General features: G+C 41.0%; 1 protein-coding gene across 3 annotated transcripts in view; it reads right to left on the bottom strand.

The window, feature by feature from the left end:
* NTM (neurotrimin) overlaps positions 1-14,366 on the bottom strand; it is a 398,407-nt gene that overhangs the window by 12,494 nt on the left and 371,547 nt on the right. For all 3 annotated transcript variants that reach the window (XM_007082670.3, XM_007082672.3, XM_007082673.3), the window contains exons 4-6: positions 8,475-8,609; positions 6,432-6,552; positions 1,843-1,994 (exon numbers count right to left, since the gene is read on the bottom strand). In XM_007082670.3, coding sequence (XP_007082732.1) covers positions 1,843-1,994; positions 6,432-6,552; positions 8,475-8,609 — 408 coding nt within the window. The remainder of the gene's footprint in view (positions 1-1,842; positions 1,995-6,431; positions 6,553-8,474; positions 8,610-14,366) is intronic.

The raw sequence follows: 14,366 nt of genomic DNA, 5'->3' as shown, positions 1-14,366 counted from the left end.
CCTGTTCTCATCTTCAGATGGCTTAAGGGGAAGAGGCCAGGGAATTAGACAGTAGTGATAAAGCCAATTGCAAAACCATGCCATGCATCCAAATCAGAAGAGCGAGGAGGTCAGAGGAGGAGGAATATTGTTCATAGGAATGAGGGGCACTGTGGGTGGGGGGCAGGCCTGGGGAGGGGTGGGAGGCACAGCTGGGAGAGCCTCAGATTTGCAAGGCTAGGGAAGGAGGGGTCCATTCCTTTATAATCCTGGCCCTTTTGTTCATGCAGACAGACACCTGCCAGAAAGCCAGAGAGGCCTGACAAATGTGAGGGGCAATTATGACTATCCCTGTGTGAGAGATGTCAGACAGATCAATCACTCTAATCCCATCTCTGTCCATTCTGACCTACCAGGTCTGGGATCAAGGGCAGTCTTCCCCTCCCCATCGCCCTTTGGATCAAGCTGGGCCTTGTTTTAAGTGCTGGACAGAAGGTAGGCTAAATGTGATTTGGAAGCCTAGATGGGACAATGGAGCAGCACAAGAGGGTTATTTGGGTAAGGCCGGATACACTGGGCTGTGGAGGGGGTGTGGTAGAGGCTGGGGGGTGAAGTGAGGTACTTGAAGCTATGGGATTGTCTGGGAGTTCTCAGAATAAAAGGAATTTATGTTCTTGCCAATTATCTGCTAACTTAGTCCCTTTCCCTCCCCATCATATTCAAGAGTGCCTGCTACCATGGGGGACTAAGGGAATGGATTTGAAAAATTTCAAGCACCTGACTTGTGGGGATATGAAGGGATCTTCCCCAAAAAGCAACCAGATATTAACCATATGGCCTGTAGTACGAATCTGCATCTACTAAGTGATGAAAGCCATCACCGGATGCTTGGAGTCCTGCCTGATGACACACACCTAGACAGCCAGGCTCACTTGTATGTAGTTGCTTGAGACATCACAGGTCTACAAGGGAGTTTGTTTGCTTTCTTCATTTGATTCTGGCACAAGTATAGTTGCCAGAGACGTAATGAAGGCATAGAAATTTTCTGTGCATATATTACTCCCCCCAAATAAATAGTTGTTTAATGAATTATTGCATGAATGAGTATGTGGCTTCTGTTAGGATGCTGGCTTGGTTGGACAAATATATCTCAATCCAGTCAGACAATACCCTTTGACATAAATGAAGAGCTAGGGAAATCCCCCATTTTCTATTAATTTTCCCTCTGAAGCTAATATCATTCAGGATCCCAAGCCCTATGATTCCACTTTTATTTTTATTTTTTAAATATGAAATTTATTGTCCAATTGGTTTCCATACAACACCCAGTGCTCATCCCAACAGGTGCCCTCCTCAATACCCATCTTTTATATACGGAATCCAGTTTCTCCTATGTCCCAACAACCCGGAAAAGGCTCAGCAATGGTAATGTTTTACACTGCTCTAGGGAACAAAGTATGAAAATAGCAAATGTTCCTCTCTGAGCGCTTTGCTATCACACCCAGTTGGAACCCTGATACCTCAGTTAGCTGAGGAGACCTTAAAGAGAAGAAAATTAAATGTCGCTTCAGCATCCCAACATCATTTCTTCCCACTTCAGGGTTTTTCCATTTCAGAATAAAATGTGAACATTCTTTCTCATTTTCCTCTGCTACTAGGACCCATTTTCGTCCATGCAGTCATTTCTCTCTCTTTCTCTCTCTCTGTCTCCAACTCCTCCTCCTCTCTCTTTTCCGTTCAACCCTGCCCAGCTGTTCCTGATTCTCTTCCACTTGCCGCCCTACCCCGGCCGTTCCTTCCAATTCCTCCTGTGCCATGCGACCCTTTCCTGCTCCTACTGCCCAACTCAGGGCTCAGTCTTACCAAATAGTGTGATGCTGGCATTGGTATGGCCCAACTTATTGGAGGCCACACAGGTGTAGTTCCCATAGTCATGTTCAGACACATTGAAGAAGATGAGTTTTGAGAGAAAAGGTCTGTTTTCCACTTTGACTCCCTTCTTTCCTTCAACCAGTCTGAGACAAACAAGAGAGACAAAAAAGAAGAAAAAAGGAGATGGTTATATTTTTCTCATAGGAGAAAGACTCTGGAATTAATGATCTTTTTATTGTCCATTTTCTGATGTTAGGAGGACTATTTTTCCCCCACTCAGCTATACAAGTTAACACACAATGATGCATACAATTGTATTTCTCTATTTTTACACAGGTGTCTGGAGACTCTCTTGGCACTACACAGATAGTCACCAAGTTCTCTGAAGGCAGGTGCCTTCAACAACTCTAATGTGCCAGCGGTGAGACATTCAGACAGTATTATTCACTCAGTAGGTGCTCCAAGTGTGAACCTAATTGATGTTGATGATAGTGTTAATGAAGAAGATGATGATGGCAACCATAAAAATAAAAAAAAATTAAAAAAAAATCTCAGTCTTCAAAGAGAAGAACCTAAGGAGTTTGAAAGAACATGTTTTCAAGCACCTGGGTAATAAATGTTCTCTTAACAGCTTGAGGCATTTTATAGATATCTTATTTTTGGTTATAAGAATCAGGGATCATTTTTAAGCAGGGTACTCTGAAGGGCTTGAGAGACCGGTCTTCCAGAGTATTATAGCAACTCAGTCTGGGAAGGATTATGGATTCCTAAGAATATGACCCTATAGACTGGGCAGTTTCCCTGAGCAATCCATGATGGCAGCCCCATATGCCACAAGGGTTCCCATTGGTGGTAGGGGCTACTAAAGAAAGGCCACAGAGAGTTAATGGGGGAAAACAGATATACCTAGTAGAACCATGGATACCACTACTGGACAGATGGTGAGGATAGGGGAATACTGCTCAGGGGTCAGTGGGGACACATCCTCCATCTCAGGACACTGTTGACAAAAATTCCTACTACCAATGCATGTCTACATAGAAATTATGAGACTAACTCTCTTCCTTTTTAGAACTTTGGAACATCCCATTTCAGAGAATGGGCTTTAAGCCAACCTTTACATTCCCTGAAATAAAATGGTCTTCCTTGCCCAGAAGCTGAGTCTATGCTATGGGAAAGATAAAATGCTAGTGGGGAAAAAATCCTGAATGGAGGATCTCAGCAAACATGGTTTTAGGCCTGGTTGGGGCAGGATGTGTAGGAAGAAATGTCAGGGTATATACACAATGGAACAGGCACAGGGGACAGGAATTGGGACAAATGGCTGGTTTCAGAGTCATCACACTGAGAAAGATAATATTCAAGGCAGAATAGAAAGGGAAGCCCAGCAAGACAATGATGAGAAAGTGCTCCATAAACTATAAAATGTTATTCAATATACTATATTTCTGTGGAGTTAGACATCGAGAACTCCTGCCTATCCCTGGGTCCCAGCATGTTTTTGGCATAGAGGACAGCTGCTTTGTCATCTGAGGGGGTTGTCTCTGTAGGACCACAGGACGATTCTCTCCACCATCCCTACCATGATCAGAAGAGAAAGCCAGGTTCTGGCTTCAGTTCTCATGCAACATCTGTCTCCAGGGAAGTCAGAAGGTTGCATGAAGGAACTTGCTTGCTTTTCACTATGTAGATTTTCCTCTGAGAGCCTTTCTCTCTCATAAGCTAGGGGCAGTGAACTGGCCTGAGTCCAGGGACTTCATTAAAATGTGAGCACTGTAGGAACGGAATGAGTCATCCGGCTGTGCTGCCAGACGCCACTGTTATATTTCCAGCTTGTTATGTAGATATTGATCCTCTAGGAGGTGCTGTCCAAAGAAGGCTCTACAGCCACCCACCAGGAGGTTTTCAGAGAGCCCGTCAAGTGTATTGATCCCATTTGCCATTTTGACACTATTCCTGGGCTGGGGAGGAAGCCTTCACATCAGAACCAAGCTGTGAATTAGATTTCAGCTCTGCAGTGGGGAGAGACACTTACCCGAAGCAGGTTACTACTTGACAGATCTGAAATGTCTTTAGTTAAAAGCTGGGTGGGGTGGTGAGCCATTCTTTGCAGCACTTTGCAGCTTCTAGGGTGACAGACTTGCCTTTTCTCTGTGTGGTCACACTTTTCCCCCATCCCAAACTGCTCCCAGGCTTTGTGTTTTGTTTTGTTTTGTTTCGTTTTCTTTTTTAATGAACCTGAGGCTTTTCATTGGCTCATGCCCCCATGGATGGGTGGCTCTTATTACACACAGCATCCTATTTCCTCTCCTTTTCATTGATGATACATGCAGTGGCATGCCATTCAGTAGTGCTAGTGTGTGGACAAAGAGACTTCTACCCAAATTTTGAGAAAGCCGCCTGTCCCCATCATATTGACTCCTTTGATTTGCCTCAGAAGTCCACTCATCTCACTGGAATAGGAGCCAGGGTAGAGCTGTTCTTTCCCCAGGGATATCCGACTAGAGGAGGTTGCCTGCCAGCCTCAGGGGCACAGGAAGGACTGGCATGGACAAGGATCTCAGAGCCAGAGATGTTCAGGCTGAGCTGGGTGTCAGGAAGGCAGACAACTCCACTCAGTAGGAGAACACTGGAAATACATAAATGCAGAGCACATAGAAAACTGACCAGAATCAATTAAAGGGGAAAAAGGAGCCCCATGAGAAGAGCTTGGACAGAGGAGGAATCAAGGCTGCCTGAGCCAGGGTTTTCTGAAGCCCCCCCCACCCCAGTGACATAATTGGGCTTTCTCCTCCTGGGTTAATAACGCATAGACAGCAGCACCTCTGGTGACAAAGTGTGTAAAGCAGACTTTCCTTTTTTGGCCATTTTTGCCTATGGTCTGCTCTAATTTCCTCCACATATTATAAGATCCTACCTTCCCCTATGTTTCTTTTTAATGTTTATTTATTTATTTTTGAGAGAACACAAGTGGGAAAGGAGCAGAGAGAGAGAGGGAGACACAGAATCTGAAATAGGCTCCAGGCTCCAAGCTGTCAGCACAGAGCCCAATGCAGGGCTTGAACCCACAAACCATGAGATCATGACCTGAACCGAAATCTTGGATTCTTAACCGATTGAGCCAACCCAGGTGACCCTCCCCTACATTTTTTTTTAAATTTTTCTTTCATAAAGTATCTAAAAAAGATGCTTCTGATTAGTTTGTGGGAAGATCTGGACAACTGAAGGTTGAGGAACTGCGTGTTCAGCTCCATGTATTTTACTGTTGGTTTTTGTTTTTTTTTTGTTTTATTTTTCCTGATACTAAGATTATTATAGGAAAAGGGAGGGACAAATGAAGCAGGACTTGCAATAAAGCTATTTATTGGGAAATGCTACTCCCTTATGCCAGATTCCGGATTCTTAGAAGAAGGGAGAAGCCAGCTATTTCTTCATGTGTTTTTTTTTTCTTTCCGCCTTTTTTCTTTTCATCTATAAAGACCTCATAGAGAAAGAAACACTGAAACACTGAAGGTGTTCTAAATAGTACGACAACAGCTGGGTCACTCCTGGCCTGGAACTGCTCAGTGTTCTCACAATTACCATCTTTGCTGTTTTTCTTACTAGCTTCTCAGTCTCTGTAAAGCCTTCCTTCTCCACCCCATACACACCTCAGACTTCTTTTGCATCATCCTGTCCCCATTTTTTATTAGTGTTTTGAACATGGACAGCTCTTGCACATTTATTTGTTGTTCATCCACCTTAAAATAGCTCTTTGATAACAGTAATTGTCATGTTGCCTGGCTGTTCTGAGCTGCTGAACCCTGTGCTAACTTGCCATTTGATAACTCCTCACAATGACAATCTTCAGTGAATCACAACAAAAATCCTGATGAGGGCTGCAACAATGGGAGGGAAGGGAATAGTCCCCTTTCTTTTCTTTTACCTTGAAGGAACAACTTGGGCACAAAGGGAGGGCAAATCGGGTCATAGACTCCTCTCTACACCACCACCGATGGTGTCTGGAAGTGAACTGGAGACCTGCTAACTTCTTGGCCACTCCCAGAGCCCCGTGAATATTCCAGGCTTCTTAATGCAAACCTGAGAATGTGTTAAAAATAGGTTCAGGCAGAATGCGTTATTTTCTTGCCCTATTAAAAAAAAGAAAGAAAAGAAAGAAAAGAAAAGAAAAGAAAAGAAAAGAAAAGAAAAGAAAAGAAAAGAAAAGAAAAAAGAAAAGAAAGAAAAGGAAAGGAAAGGAAAGAGAAAAGAAAAGAAAAGAAAAGAAAAGAAAAGAAAAGAAAAGAAAAGACAAGAACACAGGCCTTACAAGGCTTCTGGTGGCCTTTCTTTGAGATTTTGCTTTCCTAAAAAAGTGTTTTCTTTCAGGCCCATTGATTAGCGAGTGCTAACTCTGTATGGAAATGTTAAAAACCTATCTGAAAATCATTAATATTCAGAATATATGCTCCCCTCTCCTTGATAGCTAGCTGGAACTAGAAGAAGATTTTTCAGAAATTCATTTGTAACAATATGGAGTCAGGAACCTGGAAAAACTTTCTTCCCCTTGGGGGCAGGTAAGAGACGGAAGGGGTCTTTACCTTTTGTCATCCTTGTACCACTGGAATTCTGCTGAGGGAACTGCTGAGGCCTCACACTGCAGAGTCCCCTTCTGTCCCACGGGGACGCCTGTCCCCTTAGCTTCTGAAATGTATGGTGGATCTGCAGAGAGAAGATGTCCCGGAGCATTTTACAATGCATCCTAAAATGAGGCAGGCCGCCTCATTCACTGGCTTTGTTTTTTCCTCCCTGTTCTACCTCTGCTTGCTTGAGCTGACAAATTGATACACAAATTGAGCCCGAGAGTGAAACCACTCAACACCTTGCTAAGGAAAAACGTGTCTTCCGAGCATGTATTGCTTCTGTTTCCCTCTGTGCAGAGGTGGAAAGCCCAGGTATTCAGGCATATTTCCTGTTTAAACTTTTTAACTTTCATAGGAGAATGGGAGCCCATCAACCCTACACTCCTTTAATCAGCTTTATAGAATTTCTGCACACCGGGTTCTTGCCAGAGTATATAACCTCGAACTATTCAATTCCCATCAAAAGCTCAGTTTCAAGAAATAATATTCATGGAGAATTGCCTGAAGGGTAGACAGATCAGTCATTCTTCCAGGTATTCTAAAATGGGTCCCTGAATCAAGCCAGACCAAACTAGACCTATAAACTTGGCCTGCGTTCATTTGAAGTCTTTACCTAACTACCCTTGGCAATTCCAACAGTTTGCATTGAAGTACATTATGAAAAACAGGCATAATAAATTTGGCATTCTATTTATTGCAGAAATACCGTGTGTGATGTTGTTGACTATATCTCAAAGTGATCTATTTGTGGAGACACTAAAGAGAAATTTCTCTTGGGTTTCAGCACCAGAAAAAGCAGTGTTTCTCCCAGGCAACTGGTTTGCTTTCATCTTATGGACATAAACCTTAAAACAGATAATGTTTTCCCTCTTTGATTTCACAACTCAAAGCCAAATTCTGCACCTGCATCTACCCACCTTGTGGTATATCATTTCTGCGCTGATTTACCCTTTATTTTCCTAAATTGGTTTGCCTTTGCTCATATCCCCTTACTCTTCAGGTCAATTTTTATTACCTGCAAGTCATTTTAAGTTCCTTTAAAAAATCGGTGATGAAATTTTTGGTATAAAAAATGGTAGCATTATTATACCTATTTCCTTGCTTCTTAAAGTGCCGCATATTAATTAGGTTCAAATTGTAAGAGAAAGCAACATATTAAAGAATGAGTAATCACCAAGGCACAATATTCTCCCTGCACTTCCATTTCACCCAAGTTTTGAAAAGGAAAGGCTTCTTGTCTGGTGGTTTAGTTCTTGGTTCTATACTGTTATAAGACTTTTTAAAATGAGCAAAGCAGAGAAACCTTTAAAATGTCTTAGAGAAAATCAATGTATACTATGAGGAATCAAGAGGGGAGAGGGTGGAGAGAGGTGGGGAAGTTGAGTAGAGTCAATGTCAGAGAGAATCTGGGTGGTTGATAATAAAGAATGAGGGTACTAGAGCAGTGGCTTCCAAAAGTTTTGGATTCTGTACCTCTACTAGTCAAAACAGGTTTTGAGATGCACCCTCTAATATGTGTATGTTTATCTATATTTAAATTATGAATGTGTACTTTGTACATCAACATATATACATCACAAAATGTATGAGGCCATGTAAATGTACCATAAATTTATCATAAATTTCCTTCATATACACAGGTTTGCTCCCCACTATGGATATGGCTGGTCTAGAGAGTGAGGAGCTTGGGAACATAAGGAGTAAAGTATGGGAGAAATTGGGATTCAAAGACATATTTCTATCAATTTTGCATTGAAATCCATTTGATGATCTTCTAAGAATACAAGTCATGTTTGGGATTATATTAAGTTATTTTCAGCTACAATTATTTTTAAAACTAGAATTTCGACTTCTTTCTCTTAAAAGCAGAGAATGGATGATGATATGGCATTATTTCCCATCCTGAGTGAGCAGCTGGCTATGTTATCCAGCTCTTTGTTGTGGCCATGCCAACAGCCAGACTCACACACATGCAGGGTGAGGGTTCCTGAGACCACTTACAGTTCACGGTGACCTTGACTCTCCGGACCACTGGTGCAGCCACATCATTCGAGGCACTGCACTCATAGTCCCCCGACTGCTCCCGTGTGATGCCCTGGATTTCCAGGTATTCGTCTTCACTCACAAAGCCCACAGCTGCAGGAGAGGTTGTGGTGAGAAAACACACACACACACACACACACACACACACACACACACACACCAAAGGTATAAACTTATAAAACAAGGTATAAAATGGTTATGTCTGCAGAGAATTGTGCCATTTCCAAGTTCAGATTCTTGGGAACAATGTCTATTCTCTTTCCCTCACTCATGGCCCCCCACTATTGCTTCCTTCATCAACTTCTCTTAGTTCCCCAGTGGACCAGCTGAAATGTTTGTGTTCCTATTTAGACTAAACACCAAGCCTAGAGAATTAGTGGTCCTCAATAAGTGATTAATAATTTTGACTTTACACTGCCCGAATATTACCAAGCAATGGGGCTCTGGGATCTGAGTTAGGCACCTCAGGTGAATATTAACTCTTTCTGATTTCAAGGTATCACTGAGGTTGAACTTTGAAGTGTAGAGCTGAACACTGAATCCCAGACCATGAGTCAATTAAAAATACCACACTAGTTGTCACACACACACACACACACACGCACGCGCACACACACACACATAGACATGACACAAAAGGCAGTGGAGACACTAATAAAATGAATTTAAATTCCTGTTCTTAAATTTAGACTTCAATAAGATCAGCAAAGATCAGTTTTCTAAACTTGGACCTGCTGGAGCTTTTGTGTAGAAGATTCTAAAGACAAACCAACAACAAGGACTCCATACTCTAACCACAAATATGGAAGAAAGTCAAGACCAAGAAGACATGGCTGCAAATCTTGCTGTCTTGTCACTACCCTGACACTCAGTTTCTCTATTGAAAAATTATAAATAACAATACCAACACACTACCTACTGGCTTCCTACCTAAACACTAGCCATGAGCACTGGCAATGGAAAGACCATAAAGTTAAAGCCTAGAAGACTGATTTCACAGTTCTCTCCCATAGTCACCTTGAACTTCAGCCTACTTGTGGAAAGGCAATGGAGGAAAAAAAAAAGGAACTGCTTATATCCCACCATTACCCTGCCTTATCTGTTAAGTAAAGATAATTAACATGATGATATATTTTATCATGTAAACTGGGATGCTTTTAAGAGTAAAAGTGGTGCTATTAATAGTTACTATAGAGGAATAAGCATAAGTTGATATTGTCCCTGGAAACTGAGAGACATTTCCCAGGCAGGTTATGCATACAGTCCTATTGCCTCACAGGGTTGTTTGGAATAACATGAATGTATATATATATATATATATATATATATATATATATATGTGTGTGTGTGTGTGTGTGTGTGTGTATGTGTGTGTGTATATATATATATATATATATATATATATATATGAAAGCATTCTGAAAACTGTCACATGCTGTATACCTGTTCCTTTAGGTAGTAAGCCTATAATCCTCTGGGAGGCACAGATTCAGGTGGAGTGAAACTATTTTACCGTGAGTGGTCCACATCAGTGGAAAGGAAACAAAGGAGCATTTCTTTCCAGGTGAAAAGAAAAAAAAAAAAAAACACTGCATAATGCCACATGGATCTGCTGATCCAAAGCATGAAAAATGACAATAGTAAGAAACTATTATAATACAAAGAATGATCCATGTGGTATGTAAGTTACCATTGTATTTGTTCTGTGACATTGTTACATTGTTTTGTCAAGATAACAGTAATAACAATGACAGCAATAAGAAAATGACTTCCTTGCAAAGAGGGGCCACTACCTGCCCAACACTGCCACCACTGCTTGGTCATAAGAAGTCTGTGTCACCGTTGAGTAACAAGTACAACAAGTGCACTCTTCTTCATGCCATATGTGTAGAAACTCTAGATGCATAGAAAATCTCTCGCCTCTACTCCCGACTAGAGAGCAAAAAAACAGTCTATTATCTATTACCGCAAGCAACCAAGAATTATTAATTCACAAGAAGAACCAGGAACACATTAATAAGTAAGACACAGCACCAAAAAGTCCAGGCTATGGAGACGACAATCAATATTAACCCATAGAGACTCACAGTCCAAATCATTAAGAAATTTCTAATTATCAATGGTAGCTGTTTTTTAAGTTTACTTATTTTGAGAGAGAGAGAGCATGAGCAGGGGAGGGAAAGAGAGAGAGGGAGAGACAAAATCCCAAGGAGGCTCCTCACTGTCAGCACAGAGCCTGAAGGACTAGAAATCATGAGCTATGAGATCATGAGCTGAGCTGAAACAAAGAGTCATATGCTTAACTGACTGAACCACCTAGGTGTCCCAAAAGGTAGCTTTTTTGTTATTGTTCTTTTAACAATTTTGAGGGGAACAAGTATTAACCTTGATTTGAGGAAGAGTGTAGGAAACAAGAAGAAAAGGTTTAAATGAAAAACTTGTGATTCCTTTTATGTTGTCATTGTTTATTTTCTACCAACCTCAAGCCTACATTTGTCAGATCTTTTCCAGCTAGAATGCTATAATTACTGTGCAAAGCATCTCAGAGACCAGTGTCACACTTAATATTCCCATTAATTTTAAATGGTAGTCCTTGGTACATATGTGTGGCAATTGGTGTCATATTTTAATTAGGCTTGCCCTACACCATCTGAAATTAATAATAGCTCGAATTACCAATGTAATTTATAAATTAACAGTGCCGTAGCATTAGGAAATAAATTAGCTCTGGACAGCTGTTTCTGGATTGAGCTCCAGTGCCGGAGCAGTGATTTGTAGGACCTCACATCTCCTGGGAGGCCATGTACTATACCACCAAAGCAAGGAAACAAAATGACACAGGGGTATCTTAATCTCTTCTTCTCTCCAACGAGATGCCAAGCATGGTTTTTAATTTTACCATCCAAATATGTTCTTGTGTGACCACAGTAAGATTTACAAGGACCAAGCTTGGATGAGCTCGTTATATGGACATCTAAATTGAGAAGCAGGTCTGGGGGAATTACAGTCTCAAATTAAAGCACATAAATATTAGATTAATTAAAATTAAGAATTCATCAAGCTTTCTGTGGGGACATGTGTATTAGCGTATGTATAATTTTATACATGAATATCAGGCAATCTTGTGTAGGGAAGAAAGTTGGATGGCTTAAGACTTGGGGAAGCCATATGTTCTCCATTGATCCAGATTTCTATTAACAGAGAGAAGGGATTTACACTTAAGTCATCCTGCAAAGAGCAGTGAGGCTTAATTTTACTATCATATGTTCTCCAGACCAAATGTAGAATTATAGGAAAACCACAATGAGTCCATTGTTTACCAATTATTATATTTACACTTTCTGATAAAATTGGGTAAAACATGTGAAAAGTAATTTGTATAGTACAATGCTTCACACATTTTAGCTTCCACTGTTACTATTTTCCCTTTTCTCTTAAATATGCTTCTTTCTCTAGTAGAAGCATGGATAGTGAAACCAGAGAGAAAAAGATCAGTATACGCATAATGAATTATACTTTGAACCACCAGAAATGAAATTCTTATACTTGCTGTTTAAAACAAATGAAGAATTAAACAAACAAAAAATCCTAAGTTGAAGTTTACAGAGTTGATGATTGAATTTATAGATTTAATGATTCAAGGAGTTTTCTTTTTAATAGCACTTGTGCTCTGGCTGTAAATGATCAATGCTTTATCACTCACATGAGGAACTTAAAAAGAATGTGGGGTGGGGGAAGCAGATAAGCAGAGCATACTTTAAAGTGCATTTAAAGTGCTAAAGGAAATTCTTGGTTAAGAACTACCAGTGGGAAAGGGGCAAATCACTTGATAAAACTCTGTGAAAAGAAACCCTTCATGGTCAATAGCTTCTCATTTGTAAGTCTTTCCTTTCCAAAGAAAACACATCCCTCAGTGGGAATGAGACACTCATCTTCCTAAAATACCCCCTCTATCATGTCACACCTCTTCAGACACTAAAAATGGGTCCCTATTTTCTGTAACATCAAACACAAACTCCACTGCTTTATCAAAGCCCTTCATAAAGAAGCCCCAATCTACTCCTCCCAGCTCATCTCACATCTGTGCTGTGTGGAAGGCAATACGTCATCAGGATAAAAAGCAAATTTTGGCATCAGACAAACCCAATCCTCTACTTCAAGTTTCCTGAAGAGTTAACTTACCTGACTCCCTTGTGCCAGCATTGCTTCCTCTCTACAACTCAGTTATCAGACCCCAAGGGGCACTTTGAAGATGGAATGCATGCACAATGCAGCTAGCACACTGAAAGGCACGTGATACATTTTTGCAGGTGTTAGTACTGTCACCACTGTTGTCTCTACCACCGCTGTCACAGCTTTTGAGCCAGGCCATGCTATTTTTCATCTTGGACAAATATCTTCATTCTTTTTGCACAGGTTGCATCTGTCACTCAGAGAGCTATATTCTTCCTGTCATTGAAGCAGACACCATCTAGATTTCAAGTTCTAATTTTTCCATGAGAACTCCGTTAGGGGTTGAACTGTGTCTCCCTTACCATCCTGTCCGTAATAGCAGAATGTGACCTTATTTGGAAATAGAGTCTTTATAAAGGTAATCAAATTAAAGTGAGGACTTAGGGTGGGCCCTAATCCAGAGTGTCTGGTATCCTCATAGATAGGGGAACATTGGAGACAGGCACAGAGCAAATACCATGGGAAGACAATGTGACCATAGTGATGCCTCTACAGGCCAAGGAAAGCCAAGGATTGCTGGCCAACCACAGAAGCTAGGACAAATTAAGATTCTCCCCTATAGTTAGAGAGAACATACGCAAGCTGACACCTTGATTTTGGACTTCTGGCCCTCAGAACTGTGAGACAACACATTTGTGTTATTTAAGCCATCTAGTTTGGGCTACTTTGTTATGGCGTTCTTAGAAAACTCCCAGACTCCCATCTGTCTCCTGTCAGTGCCTATGGCTGTCCTGCACTCTTGTTGTATGTAGAGCTCTTCTAGGCTTTAAAACCATAAGAAAATTTGGGGCGCCTGGGTGGCTCAGTCGGTTAAGCGTCCGACTTCTGCTCAGGTCATGATCTCACGGTTCGTGGGTTCGAGCCCCGCATCGGGCTCTGTGCTGACAGCTCAGAGCCTGGAGCCTGCTTCTGATTCTGTGTCTCCCTCTCTCTGACCCTCCCCTGTTCATGCTCTGTCTCTCCCTGTCTCAAAAATAAATAAAACATTAAAAAAAATAAAACCATAAGAAAATTAAACTCAAGAGCTTAAAGAGATATTAGTGGTGATATAATGCCATACTTGCTATATTAGGACATAGTCTGATTTCAGTAAAATTCCATAGAATAGTTGTTTAAATATAGATTTCTAGATCCCATCCACACCTATTAAATCAGAATCTTCTGGAATGAGGAGTTTTAATTTTACTAGGAAATTGTCACATACAGCTGAGCTTGGGAATTAGTGATATTGTTAAATCCTTATATCTTAATGTGGGGAACTGCAGTGCAGAGGGGTTCGTGTCTGGTTAGTGATGGAGCATACCAGGTCTCTTGATGTCCAATCCACAGCTCCTGGACTAAAACAGTATTTTGTAATGACTGTTTTATGCTGTATGCACTGGTTTTATTTTCCAGTGCAAAGGAAACTGACAGCAGGAACCAAATCTTGGATATCTCTGGCTTTCAAGCACCTAGGAAAGTAGTTTACATAATCTGAAATTTGTCAACTGATTTTTAATAAAATGATTGACTGATAGGCTCAGAACTATGGGTTGAGTTCTATTTAAAAACAAAAAAAAGTCAGGAGCTCCACATTGCTCACCTAATCTTCATTGGCTCTATTTTCAAGACGGTGCC

The sequence above is a fragment of the Panthera tigris genome, chromosome D1 (genome assembly GCF_018350195.1).
Source record: "Panthera tigris isolate Pti1 chromosome D1, P.tigris_Pti1_mat1.1, whole genome shotgun sequence".
In the NCBI taxonomy this organism is placed as follows: Eukaryota; Metazoa; Chordata; class Mammalia; order Carnivora; family Felidae; genus Panthera; species Panthera tigris.
This window is presented reverse-complemented; position numbering and strand designations above follow the sequence as displayed.